Source organism: Muntiacus reevesi, chromosome 3, assembly GCF_963930625.1.
Source record: "Muntiacus reevesi chromosome 3, mMunRee1.1, whole genome shotgun sequence".
NCBI classification, from domain to species: Eukaryota; Metazoa; Chordata; class Mammalia; order Artiodactyla; family Cervidae; genus Muntiacus; species Muntiacus reevesi.
Window position 1 is genome coordinate 192699198 of NC_089251.1, and position 17398 is coordinate 192716595.

Genomic DNA, 17398 nt, shown 5'->3' on the forward strand with positions numbered 1-17398 from the left:
ACATTTCATCTTTAGAACAACTTCATGATGTTAGTACTGTTACCACTTTTACTCTCCTGTTGGAAAAACTGAAACTCAGATCATTTTTTCTTGCCACAACTCTCGAGAAGGGAGTTGGCAAACTTTTTCTATAAGATATTAGAAAGTAAATATTTTAGACTTTGGGGACTCTGCTATCTCCCTCAGAACTACTCAGCTGTTGTACTGCTAGAGAAGACAAAACAAAAACGAGGGTAGCTACGTTCCGATGAAATTGTATTTATGGGCTCTAATACTTGAATTTCTTAAAATTCTCTCAGATCATGAATAATACCATTCTTTTGTTTCTTCCCAATGGTTAAAAATATTAAAACATTCTTGGAAATTCCCTGGTGGTCCAGTGGTTAAGACTCCACACTTCCACTGCAGGGGGTATGGGTTCAAGCCCTGGTCAGGAAGCGTAGGTCCCACATGCCACATGATGTGGCCAAAAAATAATTTAAAAAAATAAGATGAGTGAAAAACTGAGAAGAAAGAAATAAAAATAAAACTTAAAAATATTAAAGCATTATTCACTTGCAGACTATACAAAAACAGGTGGTAAAATGGATTTGCTTTCTTCAGTATACATGATGAGAGTATGCGGGAAAGGAGATGTGGGTTAGGATGAAGTGGTAGGAGGAATACTCTCATCGGAGGGAACAGTATGTGTGCAGGTTTTAAGGAGCATGAAGTATTTGAAGAACTGCAAGAAATCCAAGTGCAACTTGATGTATGGTAGGAGGCAAGAGAAGGGGAGATGGCAGGGCTCAAGTCGTGACCTTGTAGAATATCTTAAGGATTTTAGGCTTTGTCCTTAGAGCAGTAGGAAGCCATTTAAAAGTATTAAGCAAAGGAGTAACAAGGGCAATCAGTCTTTTTAAAAAATCATTGGCTGCTGTGTGGAGAATGGATTGCAGTGGGTTGGTAATAGTAGACGCGGAAAAAACAGGAGGCTCAAGAAGCAGGCCAGGTGGATAATGATGGTGTCAATTAGTGACCGTAGGCAGAACCACTTCCTGCCAACAACAGGAAGTCAGGATGGTTGGTTTTGCAGAAGAGGAAGATGTGGCTGGCTGAAGTGTCCTGTTTGGCAACATAGCAAATGGAGGGAAAACAACAATGGAGACTCTCTTCTTCTGACTTCAAATGCAGTGCCTTTTCCTGTGTGGTGTGAAATTCTTAACATTCTCAAATGGGAATTATGTTCATCGTAATCTACCATTTATCTCTGAACCTCAAAACTGAAGAACTACTCTTCATAATGGTTTCATTACCATTACCAATGGTTATTTCTGTGCCAGTATTAGAAAGGTAACCAAATCCTTACTCAAAGGTCAGCTTTTCTTAAAATTTGTATAGCTTTCTTTCCCAAAGGAGAGTTGGTACCTTCTCTCCTACCTTTGGAGTAGTGATTTGTCTGGCTGGGCACTCATAGTCACCCTCTAATTCTGATACTGTCACACATCTCTGGGTCAGAGCACATACTCTTTTGAACAACAGGATGTGAGGGCTTGGAGTCTGTTTCTGTGGTATCCAGGACTGGAAATGGGAAGAAAGAAAGAGGGAAAGGTGATGACTTCAGACTATACTATAAAGCTGACCTTAGACTGTATTACAAAGCTACAGTCATCAAGACATTATGGTACTGGCACAAAGACAAAAGCATAGATCAATGGAACAAGGTAGAAAGCCCAGAGATAAATCCACACACCTATGGACCCCTTATTTTTGACAAAGGAGGCAAAAATATACAATGGAGAAAAGACAATCTCTTTAACAAATGGTGCTGGGAAAACTGGTCAACCACCTGTAAAAGAATGAAACTAGAGCACTTTCTAACACCGTACACAAAAATAAACTCAAAATGGATTAAAGATCTAAGTATAAGACCAGAAACTATAAAACCCCTAGAGGAAAACATAGGCAAAACACTCTCTGACATAAATCACTGCAAGATCCTCTATGACCCACCTCCCAGAGTAATGGAAATAAAAGCAAAAATAAATAAGTGGGGCCTAATTAAACTTAAAAGCTTTTGCCCAATGAAGGAAACTATAAGCAAGGTGAAAAGACAGCCTTCAGAGTGGGAGAAAATAATAGCAAATGAAGCAACTGACAGAGAATTAATCTCAAAAATATACAAACAGCTCATGCAGCTTAATAGCAGAAAAATAAAAATGACCCAATCAAAAAAATGGGCCAAAGAACTAAACAGACATTTCTCCAAAGAAGACATATATATGGCTAACAAACACATGATAAAATGCTCAACATCACTCATTAGCAGAGAAACGCAAATCAAAACCACAATGAGGTATCATCTCACACCATTCAGAATGGCTGCTATCAAAAAGTCTACAAACAGTAAATACTGGAGAGGGTGTGGAGAAAAGGGAACCCTCTTACACTGTTGGTGGGAATGCAAACTGGTACAACCACTATGGAAAACAGTGTGAAGATTCCTTTAAAAAACTGAAAATTGAACTGCCGTACGACCCAGCAATCCCACTGCTGGGCATACACACTGAGGAAACTAGAATTGAAAGAGACACGTGTACCCCAGTGTTCATCACAGCACTGTTTATAATAGCCAGGATATGGAAGCAACCTAGGTGTCCATCGGCAGATGAATGGATAAAAAAGTTGTGGTACAGTCATCAAGACCATATGGTACTGGCACAAAGACAGAAATATGGATCAATGGAACAGAATAGAAAGCCCAGAGATAAATCCACGAACCTATGGACACCTTATCTTCGACAAAGGAGGCAAGAATATACAATGGAAAAAAGACAAACTCTTTAACAAGTGGTGCTGGGAAAACTGGTCAACCACCTGTAAAAGAATGAAACTAGAACACTTTCTAACACCATATACAAAAATAAACTCAAAATGGATTAAAGATCTAAATGTAAGATCAGAAACTATAAAACTCCTAGAGAAGAACATAGGCAAAACACTCTCCAACATAAATCACAGCAGGATCCTCTATGACCCACCTCCCAGAATATTGGAAATAAAAGCAAAAATAAACAAATGGGACCTAAGGAAACGTAAAAGCTTTTGCACAGCAAAGGAAACTATAAGCAAAGTGAAGTCAGCCCTCAGAATGGGAGAAAGTAATAGCAAACGAAGCAATAGACAAAGGATTAATCTCAAAAATATACAAGCAACTCCTGCAGCTCAATTCCAGAAAAATAAATGACCCAATCAAAAAATGGGCCAAAGAACTAAACAGACATTTCTCCAAAGAAGACATACAGATGGCTAACAAACACATGAAAAGATGCTCAACATCACTCATTATCAAAAAAAATGCAAATCAAAACCACAGTGAGGTACCATTACACACCAGTCAGGATGGCTGCTATCCAAAAGTCTCCAAGCAATAAATGCTGGAGAGGGTGTGGAGAAAAGGTAACCCTCTTACACTGTTGGTGGGAATGCAAACTAGTACAGCCGCTATGGAGAACAGTGTGGAGATTCCTTAAAAAACTGGAAATAGAACTGCCATATGACCCAGCAATCCCACTTCTGGGCATACCCACCGAGGAAACCAGATCTGAAAGAGACACGTGCGCCCCAATTTTCATTGCAGCACTGTTTATAATAGCCAGGACATGGAAGCAACCTAGATGCCCATCAGCAGACGAATGGATAAGGAAGCTGTGGTACATATACACCATGGAATATTAGCCATTAAAAAGAATACATTTGAATCAGTTCTAATGAGATGGATGAAACTGGTGCCCATTATACAGAGTGAAGTAAGCCAGAAAGATAAAGACCAGTACAGTATACTAATGCATATATATGGAATTTAGAAAGATGGTAATGATAACCCTATATGCAAAACAGAGAAAGTGACACAGATGTACAGAACAGAATTTTGGACTCTGGGGGAGAAGGTGAGGGTGGGATATTTCGAGAGAACAGCACCGAAACATGTACATTATCTAGGGTGAAACAGATCACCAGCCCAGGCTGGATGTATGAGACAAGTGCTCGGGGCTGGTGCATTGGGAAGACCCAGAGGAATTGGGTGGAGAGGGAGGTGGGAGGGGGGATCGGGATGGGGATTACATGTACATCCATGGCTGATTCATGTCAATGTATGACAAAAACCACTACAATATTGTAAAGTAATTAGCCTCCAATTAATAAAAATAAATGGAAAAAAAAAAAGAAAGTTGTGGTACACATACACAATGGAATATTACTCAGCTATTAAAAAGAACACATTTGAACCAGTTTGAATGAGGAGGATGAAACTGGAGCCTATTCTACAGAGCGAAGTAAGTCAAAAAGAAAAACACCAATATAGTATATTAATGCATATATATGAAATTTAGAAAGATGGTAATGATGACCCTTTATGTGAGACAGCAAAAGAGACACAGATATAAAGAACAGACTGTGGGAAAAGACAAGGGTGGGATGATTTGAGAGAATAGCATTGAAACATGTATATTACCATATGTGAAACAGATGACCAGTCCAAGTTTGATGCATGAAACAGGGCACTCAAAGCCAGTGCACTGGGACAACCCAGAGGGATGGGATGGGGAGGGAGGTGGGAGCGGGGGTTGGGATGGGGGGACACATGTTCACCCATGGCTGATTCATGTCAATGTATGCAAAAACCACCACGATATTGTAAAGTAATTAGCCTTCAGTTAAAATAAATAAATTAGTTTTTTTTTAAAAGAAAGAAGGAAAGGTGAGACTCATGCTTTGGGGCAGAAAAGTGGTGGAGATTTTGCCTCAGCTTATCTGGGGGTTGTGCCCTGGAGGCAGCAGTGGGTGATCCTGACCTATGGTGGGTGGAAGAAGGGGAGCTTCAGAAAGATTTTGGGGTGGGGCGATGGTCCTCAGTGGTTATACTGTTCAGTGAATCTTGGTTTTGGCTGGTACTTCATTCAGACTCTTCCTTATGTTACTGTTATTTGTTGCTTAGTGTTCTTCCCCCATTATGGCTTCCCAGGTGGTAAAGAATCTGCCTGCAATGCAGGAGACATGGGTTTGATCCCTGGGTCAGGGTCATCCCCTGGAGAAGGGAATAGCCACCCACTCCAGTATTCTTGCCTAGGAATTCCCATGGACAGAGAAGCCTGGTGGGCTATAGTCCACGGGGTCACAAAGAGTCAGACAGAACTGAGTGATTGAACATGCAAACACATTCTTGCCCCATTATTAGGGGATGTCTCTGGGATCCTGGCCTGACATCTCCTAGCCCACGATGTACCGTGCCTCACATGTCACAGGTGCACACTGCTGGATCCCGACTCTGTGGACTTGGCATCTTAGGTGTCCATGCTGTACAGTGCAACCTCATTTCACAAAGAAGTCAGCATTTTTTAATCTAAAATTGTAGAAAATGAGGCATTGGCACATCCAGAAAATAGGACAAATTTCAGGAGTTAATGGTGACCAAGATTGGGGCTTCCACTGAGGATCTTCCCCAGGGATGTGACTTTTGATGTCCCCTTCTCTTTGCCCCACTCCATTTCATTAGATGTAGGTGGCATGTCTATTTTTCCATGGAAGGTGCTTGGTAGAAATCTGTTGAGCTGGTTCTCTCCTGCTACTGATTTTATTTATCCTCTGTAGGCTCTTTATAGGTGGTGATATGTGGTCAGACTAAAGTTGTGAGCTCAGAGGATTTTGATCCACTCTCTCCCTCCTTCTTTCTTTCATCAGTTATTGGAACTTGGTTATGTGCTACGCACTGGGTTAAGTTCTGGGGGAACAACCTCAAAAGAAGACATGGTGTCTGGTTACAAATATATACCAGTCTCTTGGAGAGAGAAAAGGAAGTAATGGCCGCTTGGGATGAAGTATGGGCAGCCAGGGAGAAATGTCCCTGACCTGATGGATAGGACCTCCCTTAGGCTTTTGCCTGCTGACCTCCTGAAGATGGTCAAGGACAGTGTGGCTAAGTTAACAAACTCTGCGCTTGCCTTTCTTCATTTGTGCAGGTAGAAATGTCTGCCCAGAGGTTAATTTCTAACAGGACATCCCAGCAATCTGCATCTAATTCTGATTATACCTGGGAATATGAGTATTATGAGATTGGACCAGTTTCCTTTGAAGGACTGAAGGCTCACAAATGTAAGTCTTGTGCAATTTCCCATTGTAAGCATGTTGTGTGTTTGCCTTAATCTGTGAAGCCACCAGTGTTTACTTTCCATGGACATGCTTATACATAACTTTATCCTCTACCCCCTAAACCCCATAAATCCCCTCCACATGACTGATGAAGGACTTGGATTGGAAGATTCCCTTAGTGGAGGATGAGTCAATGTCCCTTTCAAATTGAGACTTAAAAAAATTAATGATTCCAGCTCTCCAAAACTGTGAACATTTAGACCATCAAAAATGTATACACAAATAGAATCTAGGACTCTAATTTGAAGAAGCTTCCTTTTTTAACACTCGGTTCACAGCATCCCTTCAGCCCTGCTGGGTTTCTGGGACTGTGGAAAGCAGTCTGTCTGAGTTTTTTTCATGATAAAGGACCAGAATAACTCATGATCATTCCCAACTCTGTTGTAGGCATGAATTGTGCTCCATGTTGTTGGAGTAATTAATCATCTAGCACAGAGCAAGGAAATATAATTCTATGAAAGGGTACTGTTCACGTCTGGTCATAACTGCCGGCTGACTGGCAAGCATGAAGCAGCTCAGTCGCCGTAAGCAGAGTTGTCATGAGCAGAAACTGCTGCCCATTCCCGGGTCCTGTCGTGGTTACCCTGTGAATGTCCTAGAGAGGTTTGGTTGTTTCAGAATGAACGTCCACAGTGTTATAAAAGCGGTAGGTCCTTTACTGACTCAGATGAATGGGGCATGTTTAGGAAATACAAGAGTGGTTAGAGTTGAAGACGAATGTGGCCAAGGAAGTGGTTTCCCTCCTTTCATATTTTCTGGCCTCTGACTCTCTGAGCTGTCATGGCATCATGACCTCTGACCCCTACTTGCCGCTCCATTGCAAGGTGAACTTTCTAGTTTTTCCAGCTTCACTGAGATATAACTGACAAACAAAATTGTCATATATTTATACAATAAATAAAATGGTGATACGTTGTGTATATGGTGAAAGGATTCTCTTCATCAACTTAATTAACATTTCTATCACCTCAGGTGTATGTATTTGATTGTTTATTCATTGGTAAGAACATTTATGTTCTACTCTCTTGCCGACTGTAAAGACAGTATTATCAACTATACTTTCCACGTTATATGTCAGGTCCCCAGATCTTATTCATCTTACAGTTGAAAGTTTGTACTCTTTTTACCAACCTCTCCCGATTTCCCCACCCTTCAGCCTCTGGCAGCCACTTTTCTACTCTCTCTTTCTTTGAGTTTAACTTCTCTTTTAGAGTCTACATGTAAGTGATATCATGCCCTAATTGTCTTTCTCTAACTAGCTTATCTCACTTCATATAGTGCCTTCCAGTTTCACCCTTGTTGTAATAAATGACTATATTTCCTTCTTCTTAAAGGCTGAAAAATATTCAAATTTCTATCATCTGTCTATCACATTTTCTTAATCCATTTATCAGTGAATGGACAGTGAGATTGTTTCCATACCTTGGCTATTGTGAATAATGTTGCAATGAACAGGGGAATACAGATACCCTCTTCAAGATAATGCTTTCATTTCTTTGGGATATTTTTCCAAAAGTGGAAAAGCTGGATCTTACAGTAGTTCTGTTTTAATTTCTTAAGGAACTTTATACATAGTGGCTATACAAGTTACATTCCTACCAACAATGTACAAGGGTTATCTTTTCTCCACATCCTCACCAGCATTTGTTCTCTCTTGTCTTTTTTGATAAAGGACTTTCTAACAGGGGTGAGATGATATCTCTTTGAGGTTTTGAATTGCATTTTCCTAATGATTGGTGATATTGAGTACATTTTCATGTGCCTGTAACATTTGGATATTGTCTGTGGAAATATGTCTGTTCAGGACTTTTGCCCATATTTTAATTGGGTTTATTTTGCTATTGAGTTATATGAGTCCCTTGTATACTTTGGATATTAAACTCTTACCAGATATGTGGTTTGCATATGTCTTCTGCTATTCCATAGGTGACCTTTTCAAGTTATTGATGGTTTCCATTGTTAAAGCATCTACCTGCAGTGCAGGAGACCTGGGTTCAATTCCTGGGTTAGGAAGATCCCCTGGAGAAGGAAATGGCAACCCACTCCAGTACTCTGGCCTGGAAAATCCCATGGACGGAGGAGCCTGGTAGGCTAGAGTTCATGGGGTTGCAAAGAGTCCAACAGGACTGAGCAACTTCACTTTCGCTTTCACTTTGCTATGCAGAATCTATTTAGTTTAATGTAGTCCTACTTGTTTATTTTGCTTTTGTTGCCTTTGCTTTGGATGTTAAATCCAAAAAATCATTACTAAGAGTGGTATCAAAGAGCTTACTCCCCTATTTATGACCCTTATTTTGAACTCTCACTAAGATCTATTTCTAGAGATTTATCTTGTCCTTTTGTTTGGAACATATTCCTCCATTTCTTCCTTCTTCTTGACTCTCTGTGTTGGCTTCTGTGCATTAGCTAAAAGAGCCACTTCTCGCAGGCTTAAAGGAGTGGCATGTAGGAAATGTTCTGTGAGAAGCCCTGGCCCCCAGAGCTAGGAACTCAAGGGACATCGCCTGTATGGGCTGCCTGTGCCTGCCACTGCAGTGCAGGGGTGGGCAGGGTGCTTGCCCAGCCCAGCTGTGACACGGGGTGGGTGGGGCTCCCAGGGGGGCACCCCCACTGACACTAGCAGGTTAGAGGGAGAGTTCCAAGATAGCGCCCACCAGCCCTGGAATTAGCAAGGTAGAATGAGGTCATGAAAATGGTCAATGTGTCCATCACTGGAAAGAGTCCCAGCAAATTTGTGCCTCTCCAGCAGAAGCTTTAAGATTAGTTAATGGGTCTCCTTTCTGAATAGGCCAGGTGATTTTCAAACTGGTGTTTTGTAATGGGTCCTGGGGTGAGGGGGTCTGTGCATGAGCCCTTTAAACATATTCTCCATTCCCTGAGGAGCTCTGTTTTTCTTGAAAGTAATACCCATTGGTTTTTTAAAGTCAGCCATTTGGGGGGCTTGTCTTTCCTAGGCAGGATTGATGATTTGGGATGCTTTTGATGGAGCTCAGATGCCTCTAACCTTAGAGAAGAGTTCTGTATTTTTGAGATCTCTCCCAATTGTGGATTGCGGCACCTAGGATGGAGTTTTTTTCTGTGTGTGTGTGTGTGTGTGTGTGTGTGAGAGAGAGAGAGAGAGAGAGAGAGAGAGAGACTGTGTTTCTGCCTCTGCTCACTGTCTCAGTGCTGTCTTCTTATCCTTCGTTGTAGAGGCTCTGCTTGCTCAGTTTTCAGGTCTTTTCTGAGGAAAGTATCCCTGTGTAGTTGTAGTTGTATGTCCGTGGAAGAAGGTGAACTTGGGACCTTTCCACACCGCCGTCTTGAACTGCCTCCAGTGGGGCTCCAGTGTGTGGTCCAGACCCTTCCTCAGGGAAGGTGAGCGTTGGGGCTTACCTCTGACCACACGTTGCTCTGCTGGGGGTGGGGTTAATGGCAGGAGATGGCTCAGCCTTTCTTACTGATATGAAGGTGGGTACTTTCTCGTTTTTCAGATGTGTAGGAGTCATTCAGCTAGCTTCTGGAGCTCTTTCAGAGGGAACTGCTCCAGATGTAGCCATATAGTCAATGTGTCTGTGGGAAGAGGGGACCTCAGGAGCCTCCCAAGTCTCCATCTTGGCTGACCCCCAATTCCAGCTAATTAAGTTTTAGCCTTTTCCCCACCCCAATTGCAGGAAGGACCACAAGAGCCTGGCTTCGCCTGTAGGTCCTGAGGAGCCGGGTGCTGCTAATTGCTGGTGGCTGTGGTTGAGCGACTCCGGACTGTTAGAGGGACAGGGGCAGTGATAGCTGGCTGGTTCCTGCCTTCTGGTCACCATCGGTGGGGTTGTAAAGGGCTTTGGAGTTAGTAATTTCCTGTATCAGGAGCTTTCTATTTTTGTTCCTTAAAAAGCATTAACTAAATCACATATCCTTTACCCCTGAAGTGAATAGTAATAATCAAATGCTTTCACACACTCCTTTGTTGATGTCTGCTCAGTAGTTCTGTGTGGAAGTAAAAGAAAAGCATCTGGAATCCATTAGGATGTACTGTCATCCATTATCTGATGGAGGGCTATTGCTGTCAGGGTGTGAATCACCCTTCTTAATTTGCTTTAATTCTTTAATCTCTTATTTTTCTGGCATAGTCTGTGGGAAAGGATACTTGCTCTTAAGGATTTTAATGAAAATCAATATGACTGGGCAAATCATCATATGGTTTCCTGTAATCTAAGCTTTTATAACTTCATGACACAGATTTTATTTTTGTGTCATTTTTCTCCTGCCTCTTTTTCTTAGTTTAAAGGGCAATACTGCTGTAATTTTGGTTGGGGCATTTCCAGAGACAGTTGGAAATTTCTTTGGGGCATATTACACTTAGAGATGATTATAGCTGGAAAAAATTCCTGCAAAATGTAAGCAGAAATGTAGGCATTATTTACACATTTTACATACTATACCATTGAGAAGGAGTGCTTTTTTTAGTATTAGCATTTATTTTAGGCAAAAAACAGAAATTCCTAGGTAAATCTTTACTATTTTAATGTAAGAGATCTGATTAGAGGCCCTTAGCTTCCAGAACAAACCCCAAGACATACAGGAAAATAAATCAATTATTGTATTGTATAACTTTAGGATTAGTGTCTTCCATTTTAAAAAGCTGTAATTCTGGGCTTCAGGTGCATCTTCTTGTTTTGCTGAGAAAAATTCAAAGCCAATTAGGTGCAAGTTGAAAAGAATGAAAATCAGTCATTTCAAGGGGAAGCATTTAGGAAGACAGGAGTGACCATAATGGTTATCTTTATACTTTACATGTGATGGGTTGTTCTTAGCAACAATAGTTACATCTCTAGTTAGATTGAGTTCTCCTGCTTGCTGAAATTAAGATCCTATCTCTATAGCGTCTTTTATCTGAGAAACAACCTCTGATGATCATTGTAAATTCTCCTTTTGCCTTCAGTTTTGAATCTGATAATAAACTTTATAACTATCTGAAGTGGACCTGTATCTGACATACATTTGATACCAGAAAAATGGACATTCATTCATCCATTCATTCTATATGTATTTATTGAGCACCTGTTATTTGCAGCACTATTTTTTTAATAAATTTAATTGAAGGATAATTGCTTTCCAATATATGCCAATTCCATTATTGCCAAACATCAACATGAATCACCCACAGGTATACATGTGTCCCCTCCATCCTGAACCCCCCTTCCATGTCCCTGTCCACACTATCCCTCTGGGTTGTCCCAGAGCACTAGTTTTGGGTGTCCTTCTTTATGCATCAAACTTGCACTGGTCATCTATTTGCATATGGTAATGTACACGTTTCAGTGCTATTCTTTCAAATCATCCCACCCTCACCTTCTCCCACTGGGTCCAAGAGTCTGGTTTTTATATCTGTGTCTCCTTTGTGTGCAGCCCTGTTTTAATCACTGGAGATACAGCAGTGAACAGAAAAGAAAAAGCCCATCTCTTATAGATCTTGCATTCTACCCTGAGAGACAGATAATAAATAAATAGACAAACTATGCCAGATGGTGATAGAAGATAATGTAGGGAAAGGAGGTGTGAAGTGTGGAGGTCAAAGTATAGATAGAATGGACGTGGAAGGCCTTCCTGAGAAGGAGAAATATGAACGAATGCCTGAAGGAAACGAGAGATTGAGCTGTAAGATACCTGAGGAAGAACATTACAGAAAATGCTCCATGGTTTGGAGTAAGACCTGTGATCGGGAGCACTGTTGGCTCCTTCCCAGGAGTCCATAACACAGAACGGATCCTAATACCTTAAGAACCAGAATCGGTATAAGAACAGTGCTTGTGCTGGTGTCCTGAACCCTGTCTTTCAAATTAATCACTAACCCTTGCTTTTCATATAACCATGAGATGGGAAGGTCACAATATATTCTTTTTTAAAAAATTTTTTATATTGGACTATAGTTGATTTGAGCTTCTCTGGTAGCTCAGCTGGTACCAAATTGACCCAGTTCAATTCCTGGGTTGGGAAGTTCTCCTGGAGATGGGATAGGCTACCCACTCCAGTATTCTTGGGTTTCCCTGGTGGCTCAGATAATAAAGAATCCGCCTGCAATGCAGGAGACCTGGGTTAGATCCCTGGGTTGGGAAGATCCCCTGGAGGAGGACATGGCAACCCACTCCAGTATTCTGGTCTGGAGAATCCCTGTGGGCAGAGAAGCCTGGCAGGCTACAGTCCATGGGGTCGCAAAGAGTTTGGCCAAAAACAAACTTCTTGGCCAACCTAATACAATTTTGTGTTAGTTTCAAATGACCATCAAAGTGATTCAGTTACACATATACCTCTTCCTTTTCAAATTCTTTTTCCATTTACATTATTACAAGATATTGAGCAGAGTTCCCTGCACTATACAGTAAATCTTTGTTGGTTATCTATGTTAAACACAGTATTGAGTGTATGTTAATCCCAAACTCCCAACTTATCCCTCCCCTCCACCTTTCTCTTTTGATAACCCTCAGTTTGTTTTCTAAGTCTGTAAGTCTATTTCTGTTTTGTAAATAAATTCATTTGTATAATTTTTTTTATATTTCACATATCACCATTATAATATTTGTCTTTCTCTGACTTACTTCACCTAGTATGATCATCTCTAGATTCATTCATGTTGCCACAGGTCACATTATTGCATTCCTTTTAATGGCTGAGTAATATTCCATTGTGTATATGTACCACATCTTTATCTCTTCCTCTGTTGATGGACATTGAGATTTCTTCCTTGTTTTGGCTGTTGGAAGCAGTGCTGCAGTTGAACATTGGGGTGCACATATTCTTTCAAACCGTGGTTTTCTCTGAATATTTGCCCAGTAGTAGGATTGCTGGATCATATGGTAGCTCTATTTTTAGTTTTTTAAGGAACCTCCATACTGTTCTTCATAGTGGCTGTGCATTCTTACAAGCAGTGTAAGAAGGTTCCCTTTTCTCCACACCGTTTCCGGTATTTATTGTTTGTAAACCCTTTAATGATGGCCATTCTGACTGGTTGGGGGGGAGGGATAGGATAGTTACTCTCATCCTCCCCTAAAATGGAAAACATAATATATGGAAAGGCAGATCATACCAGTGAAAACCGTGCACATGTCAGCTCTCTTGTTTCATTCCATTCGCTGGACGTCAGGTAAAGGGGAGGTTATTTTATTATGATGCATTCGATTTGGAATTCCCCTGGGCAATTTCTCCTCCTATACTCTCTTAAACTAAAATGGTCTCTAAGTAGCTCAGTCTCTAGACAGGACAGAAGTAGCTCTTCGGCTGTATTAGAAACCCCCGTGGAAGGCTTTTCCTTAACCAAGCAGGTTTCTTGGAGCCCCCACTCTATGTAAACCTCTGTTCTCACTTCCTCCTGAGAAAGGGTACTTTGGGGAAGACCAGAGGCTCTGTATTCCTCTTTTCACTGGAATGCTTGTGTCCGTGAAACTTGACATAGAAATAAAACTTCAGGAGAGTTTGGTTGTTCCTGGGATGAGATGGAGCTCTCTGATGCTCTCTGAAAGGGGCTCAGAGTGAGAAAGGTATCTTGTGTATTTATTGGGCCTCATGTATTTATTGTTTGGATAAAGGATGAGGATGAGGTAGAGGAGAATTAATGGAGATAATCTGAGGATGCAGAATTTCCTCTGGAGGAGAATGTGAGTAAGCAAAGCTACTTAAAGCATATTGTCATGAGAAACGTGGATTCCACATTATCAAGAGAATGCGTGAAAATGCCATTGGACTGTGGGGATTCTAAGATTCTAACCAAAGCTCTCCTCATTCCCACTCTCTTCTCTCTTGTGACTTGGCTGAGGGCTGAGACCCTCTCAGGTCCCACGTTATTGTTGCTTTTTGATCAGCTCCCTGGGTCACTAGAAGGCCAGGGGAAGGGACTGGGCTGGGTTAAAGGCACCTCTGCCTGTGTCCACCCTGGGCTAGGGGGCTGGAGGACACTTGGGGATCCAGCCACCATCAGCTGTGTGAGAGCTGCGCTCATGAGAACCCCTCCCTAGTAAACAGATTTGAAAATGAATCAACATGACTAAATTCTCAACTGAGGACTTAACATAACGCTGACAGGTCATTTTAGAATTGGCTTTTGCTATTCAGGCGGTTGATGAAGTGCAGGAGGCTGAGCTGGCATTTATCTGCAAAAATGACGCTTTGCAGTCTGTGCCCCCATAACTGAGATGCTATTGTTACATGTTAATTGCATTTGTACACATGTGCTTTTTGGTATTTGTCCCTATGTCTTGTTAGGCTTCATTTCCATTAGTTTGTAAGGCAAAGTCTACAATTCCTGTTTCTCAGGCACTCTTAACCCTGGGAAAGATAAATTGGTTTTGCATCCAGAGTACTGAATAAATGCCATTGAATAAACTGGGGCTCTGAAACAACCTAGAGGGGTGGGAAGGGGCAGGTGGTGGGAGGGAGGATCGAGAGGGAGGGGAAATATGTATACTTATGACTGATTCATGTTGATGTATGGCAGAAACTAACACAATATTATAAAGCAATTATCCTTCAATTAAAAATAAATAATTTTTTAAAACATTGTTAAATAAAGGTTGTTACCCTCTAGGTGATAGTATATTTAGAATAAAAGTAAGAATTATGCCAAGCAAGTTGCTAATCTGATTTCTTCATGTTAGAAAGAGTGCTATATACACATAATTCAATTAGAATAATGCTTTGTATTTAAACACATTTAGTGTATATGTTCTATTCACCTTTTTAAAAATTGCTAGGCATCCTCACTGTATTGCCATGTAGGTAAACTTCTTAGAATAGATCAGAAAATGTAAAATAATTCAACTCTGTTGCTTCCCCAAACTTAAGACCTTATGATGAATGTGCTAGGTTGTGTAGACAGCTCGGCCTCATCCGCATCTGAGAGACACACACTAGTGACTATTACCTGTGATAGGATCAAGGAGGGAGCTGTGCAGAGAAGCACAGACAGAAAGGTCATGGAGTTCACAGGAGGGAGCAGGCACATCAGTTGGGGAGATTAGGCTTCCTTAAGGAGTTGATGTGGGGAATGCACTTTGAATGAGGGATAGACTTTCATTATCTCCAGTTTGGGGAAAGTTGTTCTGGCCAGGTGAAGGTACGGACCCCTGGAAAGGTGTGAGTATTAAGGAACTATGCCTAAGGGTTCAGGCAAATACAGGAATACAGTGTCCCCCAGACTGATGGGAAGCATCAGTTTTAAAGTAAGGATCAACTGAGAGAAAACAACTACTTAAACAATAATAGACTGCAAACATGAGCCACCTTCTTCTCAGATGCCAGATATGGTAAAAGTGCTTTGTATGTGGCATCTGTTCTCATGTGAAAAAGGTCAATTCTATTTTTGTTGAAGTATTTTTCATGAAAGAGCAATACTATCAGAGCTATGATAAAGCAGATTCCATTAAGATGAGGCCTGGCAAAGACCGAAGGCAGGAAGAGCACGTAGGAGGCCATTTGTTATGTTCTTTGCAGGATGTAGTGAAGACCTGAGTTATGCCAGCATGAACATGAGTGAAAAAACAAAACTGGGTTGACATGAATCAGATGTCATTTTAAGCTTCATCCTGTAGTTTCTGCTAAAAATTGGGTTTTCTAACTCAAGACACTTCAGTGGAATCTTGAGGACCTAGACAGCCTGATTCTGTCCTAAATTCTTCCGTTGGAATGTAGCAACCAAGAGTCAGGAAGGCTGACATCTCCTAGTGTTACCTGAGTCAGGAACCTGAAGACATGGACTCTTCCCTCATTCCTTATGTTAACTGTTCCCTGCTGTCCGATAGTTCAAGGTGGTCTCAGAGGACTGTGACCATCCTCTCTCATTTCATGTATCAAAAAGCACAGATTCCTTGAATGTTTAAATTTTATGTTGCTATGAAATACTAACCCCAGTGTTAACTGTCTTGCAGATTCCATTGTGATTGGATTTTGGGTTGGTCTTGCAGTCTTCGTGATTTTTATGTTTTTTGTGCTGACTCTGCTGACCAAGACAGGAGCCCCACACCAAGAGTAAGTTTGGGCTGTTTCTAAATGTCTGTTAAACCCCACAGGGACTTGAAGAAACAGAAATGTATCGGGGGGTGGGGTTGCTTCTCATGGGTGGAGAGATGGGTTTGCTGTCCAGACCCATGTGCTGGTTGGGTGGGACCTGTTTTCCTCCTAGCACTTTGCCTCTTGCCTCTGAGGCTTCTTTTCAAGTGAACCCTCATGCACCTGGGTTTCTTGGTCTTTCCTGTAGTCTTAATGCTGATCCTGGCTCGATGTTTATTTTGAAAGATTATTAATTAGGATGGATTTTCTCCTTATTCCCAAAAGAATTTAGGTGACTCACCAGACTGAAAACAATGAAAAAGGACAATACCAAAAATAGGATGAAAGCTAGCTTAAAAAATCATTTCAAGGAGCAGAGAAATCATTGTTACTGAATACTCAACTAAATTGTTTAATTATTCACTGAATTCAGCACTAAATTTCCTCAAAATGAGATAAAGGATTATAAAAGTTTCATGGTGTGGTAAAGAACATCTGTGATGGGCTTTGGATTTATGGAGGAAATGATTGCATGGATGCTTAATGAGTGTTGAATAACATCAAAACATAATTGGGTGGTTATAGTTTGCAAAAACTCAGAAATGTTTTAGAGACTTTTTTAATCCCAACTCTTCCAAAAAAGGAAAAAATAACTACTTATTTGATACCTTGTCAGTCAGTTCCAGAAGGCAACAGATAGCACATTCAAATTAGGTAATTAGAAGAGCTTTTTAAAAACTTAATTTTCTTTTTGAAATATAGTTGATTTACAATGCTGTGTTAATTTCTGCTCTACAGCAGAGTGACTCAGTTATACACATATTTCTGCTTTTTTAGTATTATTTTCCATAATGATTTATCCCAGGATACTGAAGGTGGTTCTGTGTTTTATACAGTAGGATCTTTCTTTTTATCCATCCCATATCTACTAGTTTGCATTTACTAGTCCCAAACTTGCAATCCATTCCTCTGTTACCTTGGCAACCACAAGGCAGTATCTGTGAGTCTGTTTCTGTTTCATAGATAGGTTCATTTGTGCCCTATTTTAGATTCCACATATAGGTGATATCATATGGTATTTTTTCTGACTTACTTAGTATGATAATCTCTAGTTGCATCGATGTTGCTGCAGATGGCATTATTGCATTCTTTTTCATGGCTGAGTAATATTCCATTGTATATATGTACCACGTCT

General features: G+C 40.8%; 1 protein-coding gene across 1 annotated transcript in view; it reads left to right on the forward strand.

Annotated features, from left to right (window-relative positions):
* The window catches only part of MRAP2 (melanocortin 2 receptor accessory protein 2), a 52887-nt gene that overhangs the window by 20216 nt on the left and 15273 nt on the right, over positions 1-17398 (forward strand). The window contains exons 2-3 of the mRNA XM_065927805.1: positions 6000-6132; positions 16083-16182. Coding sequence (XP_065783877.1) covers positions 6006-6132; positions 16083-16182 — 227 coding nt within the window. The 5' untranslated portion in view covers positions 6000-6005. The remainder of the gene's footprint in view (positions 1-5999; positions 6133-16082; positions 16183-17398) is intronic.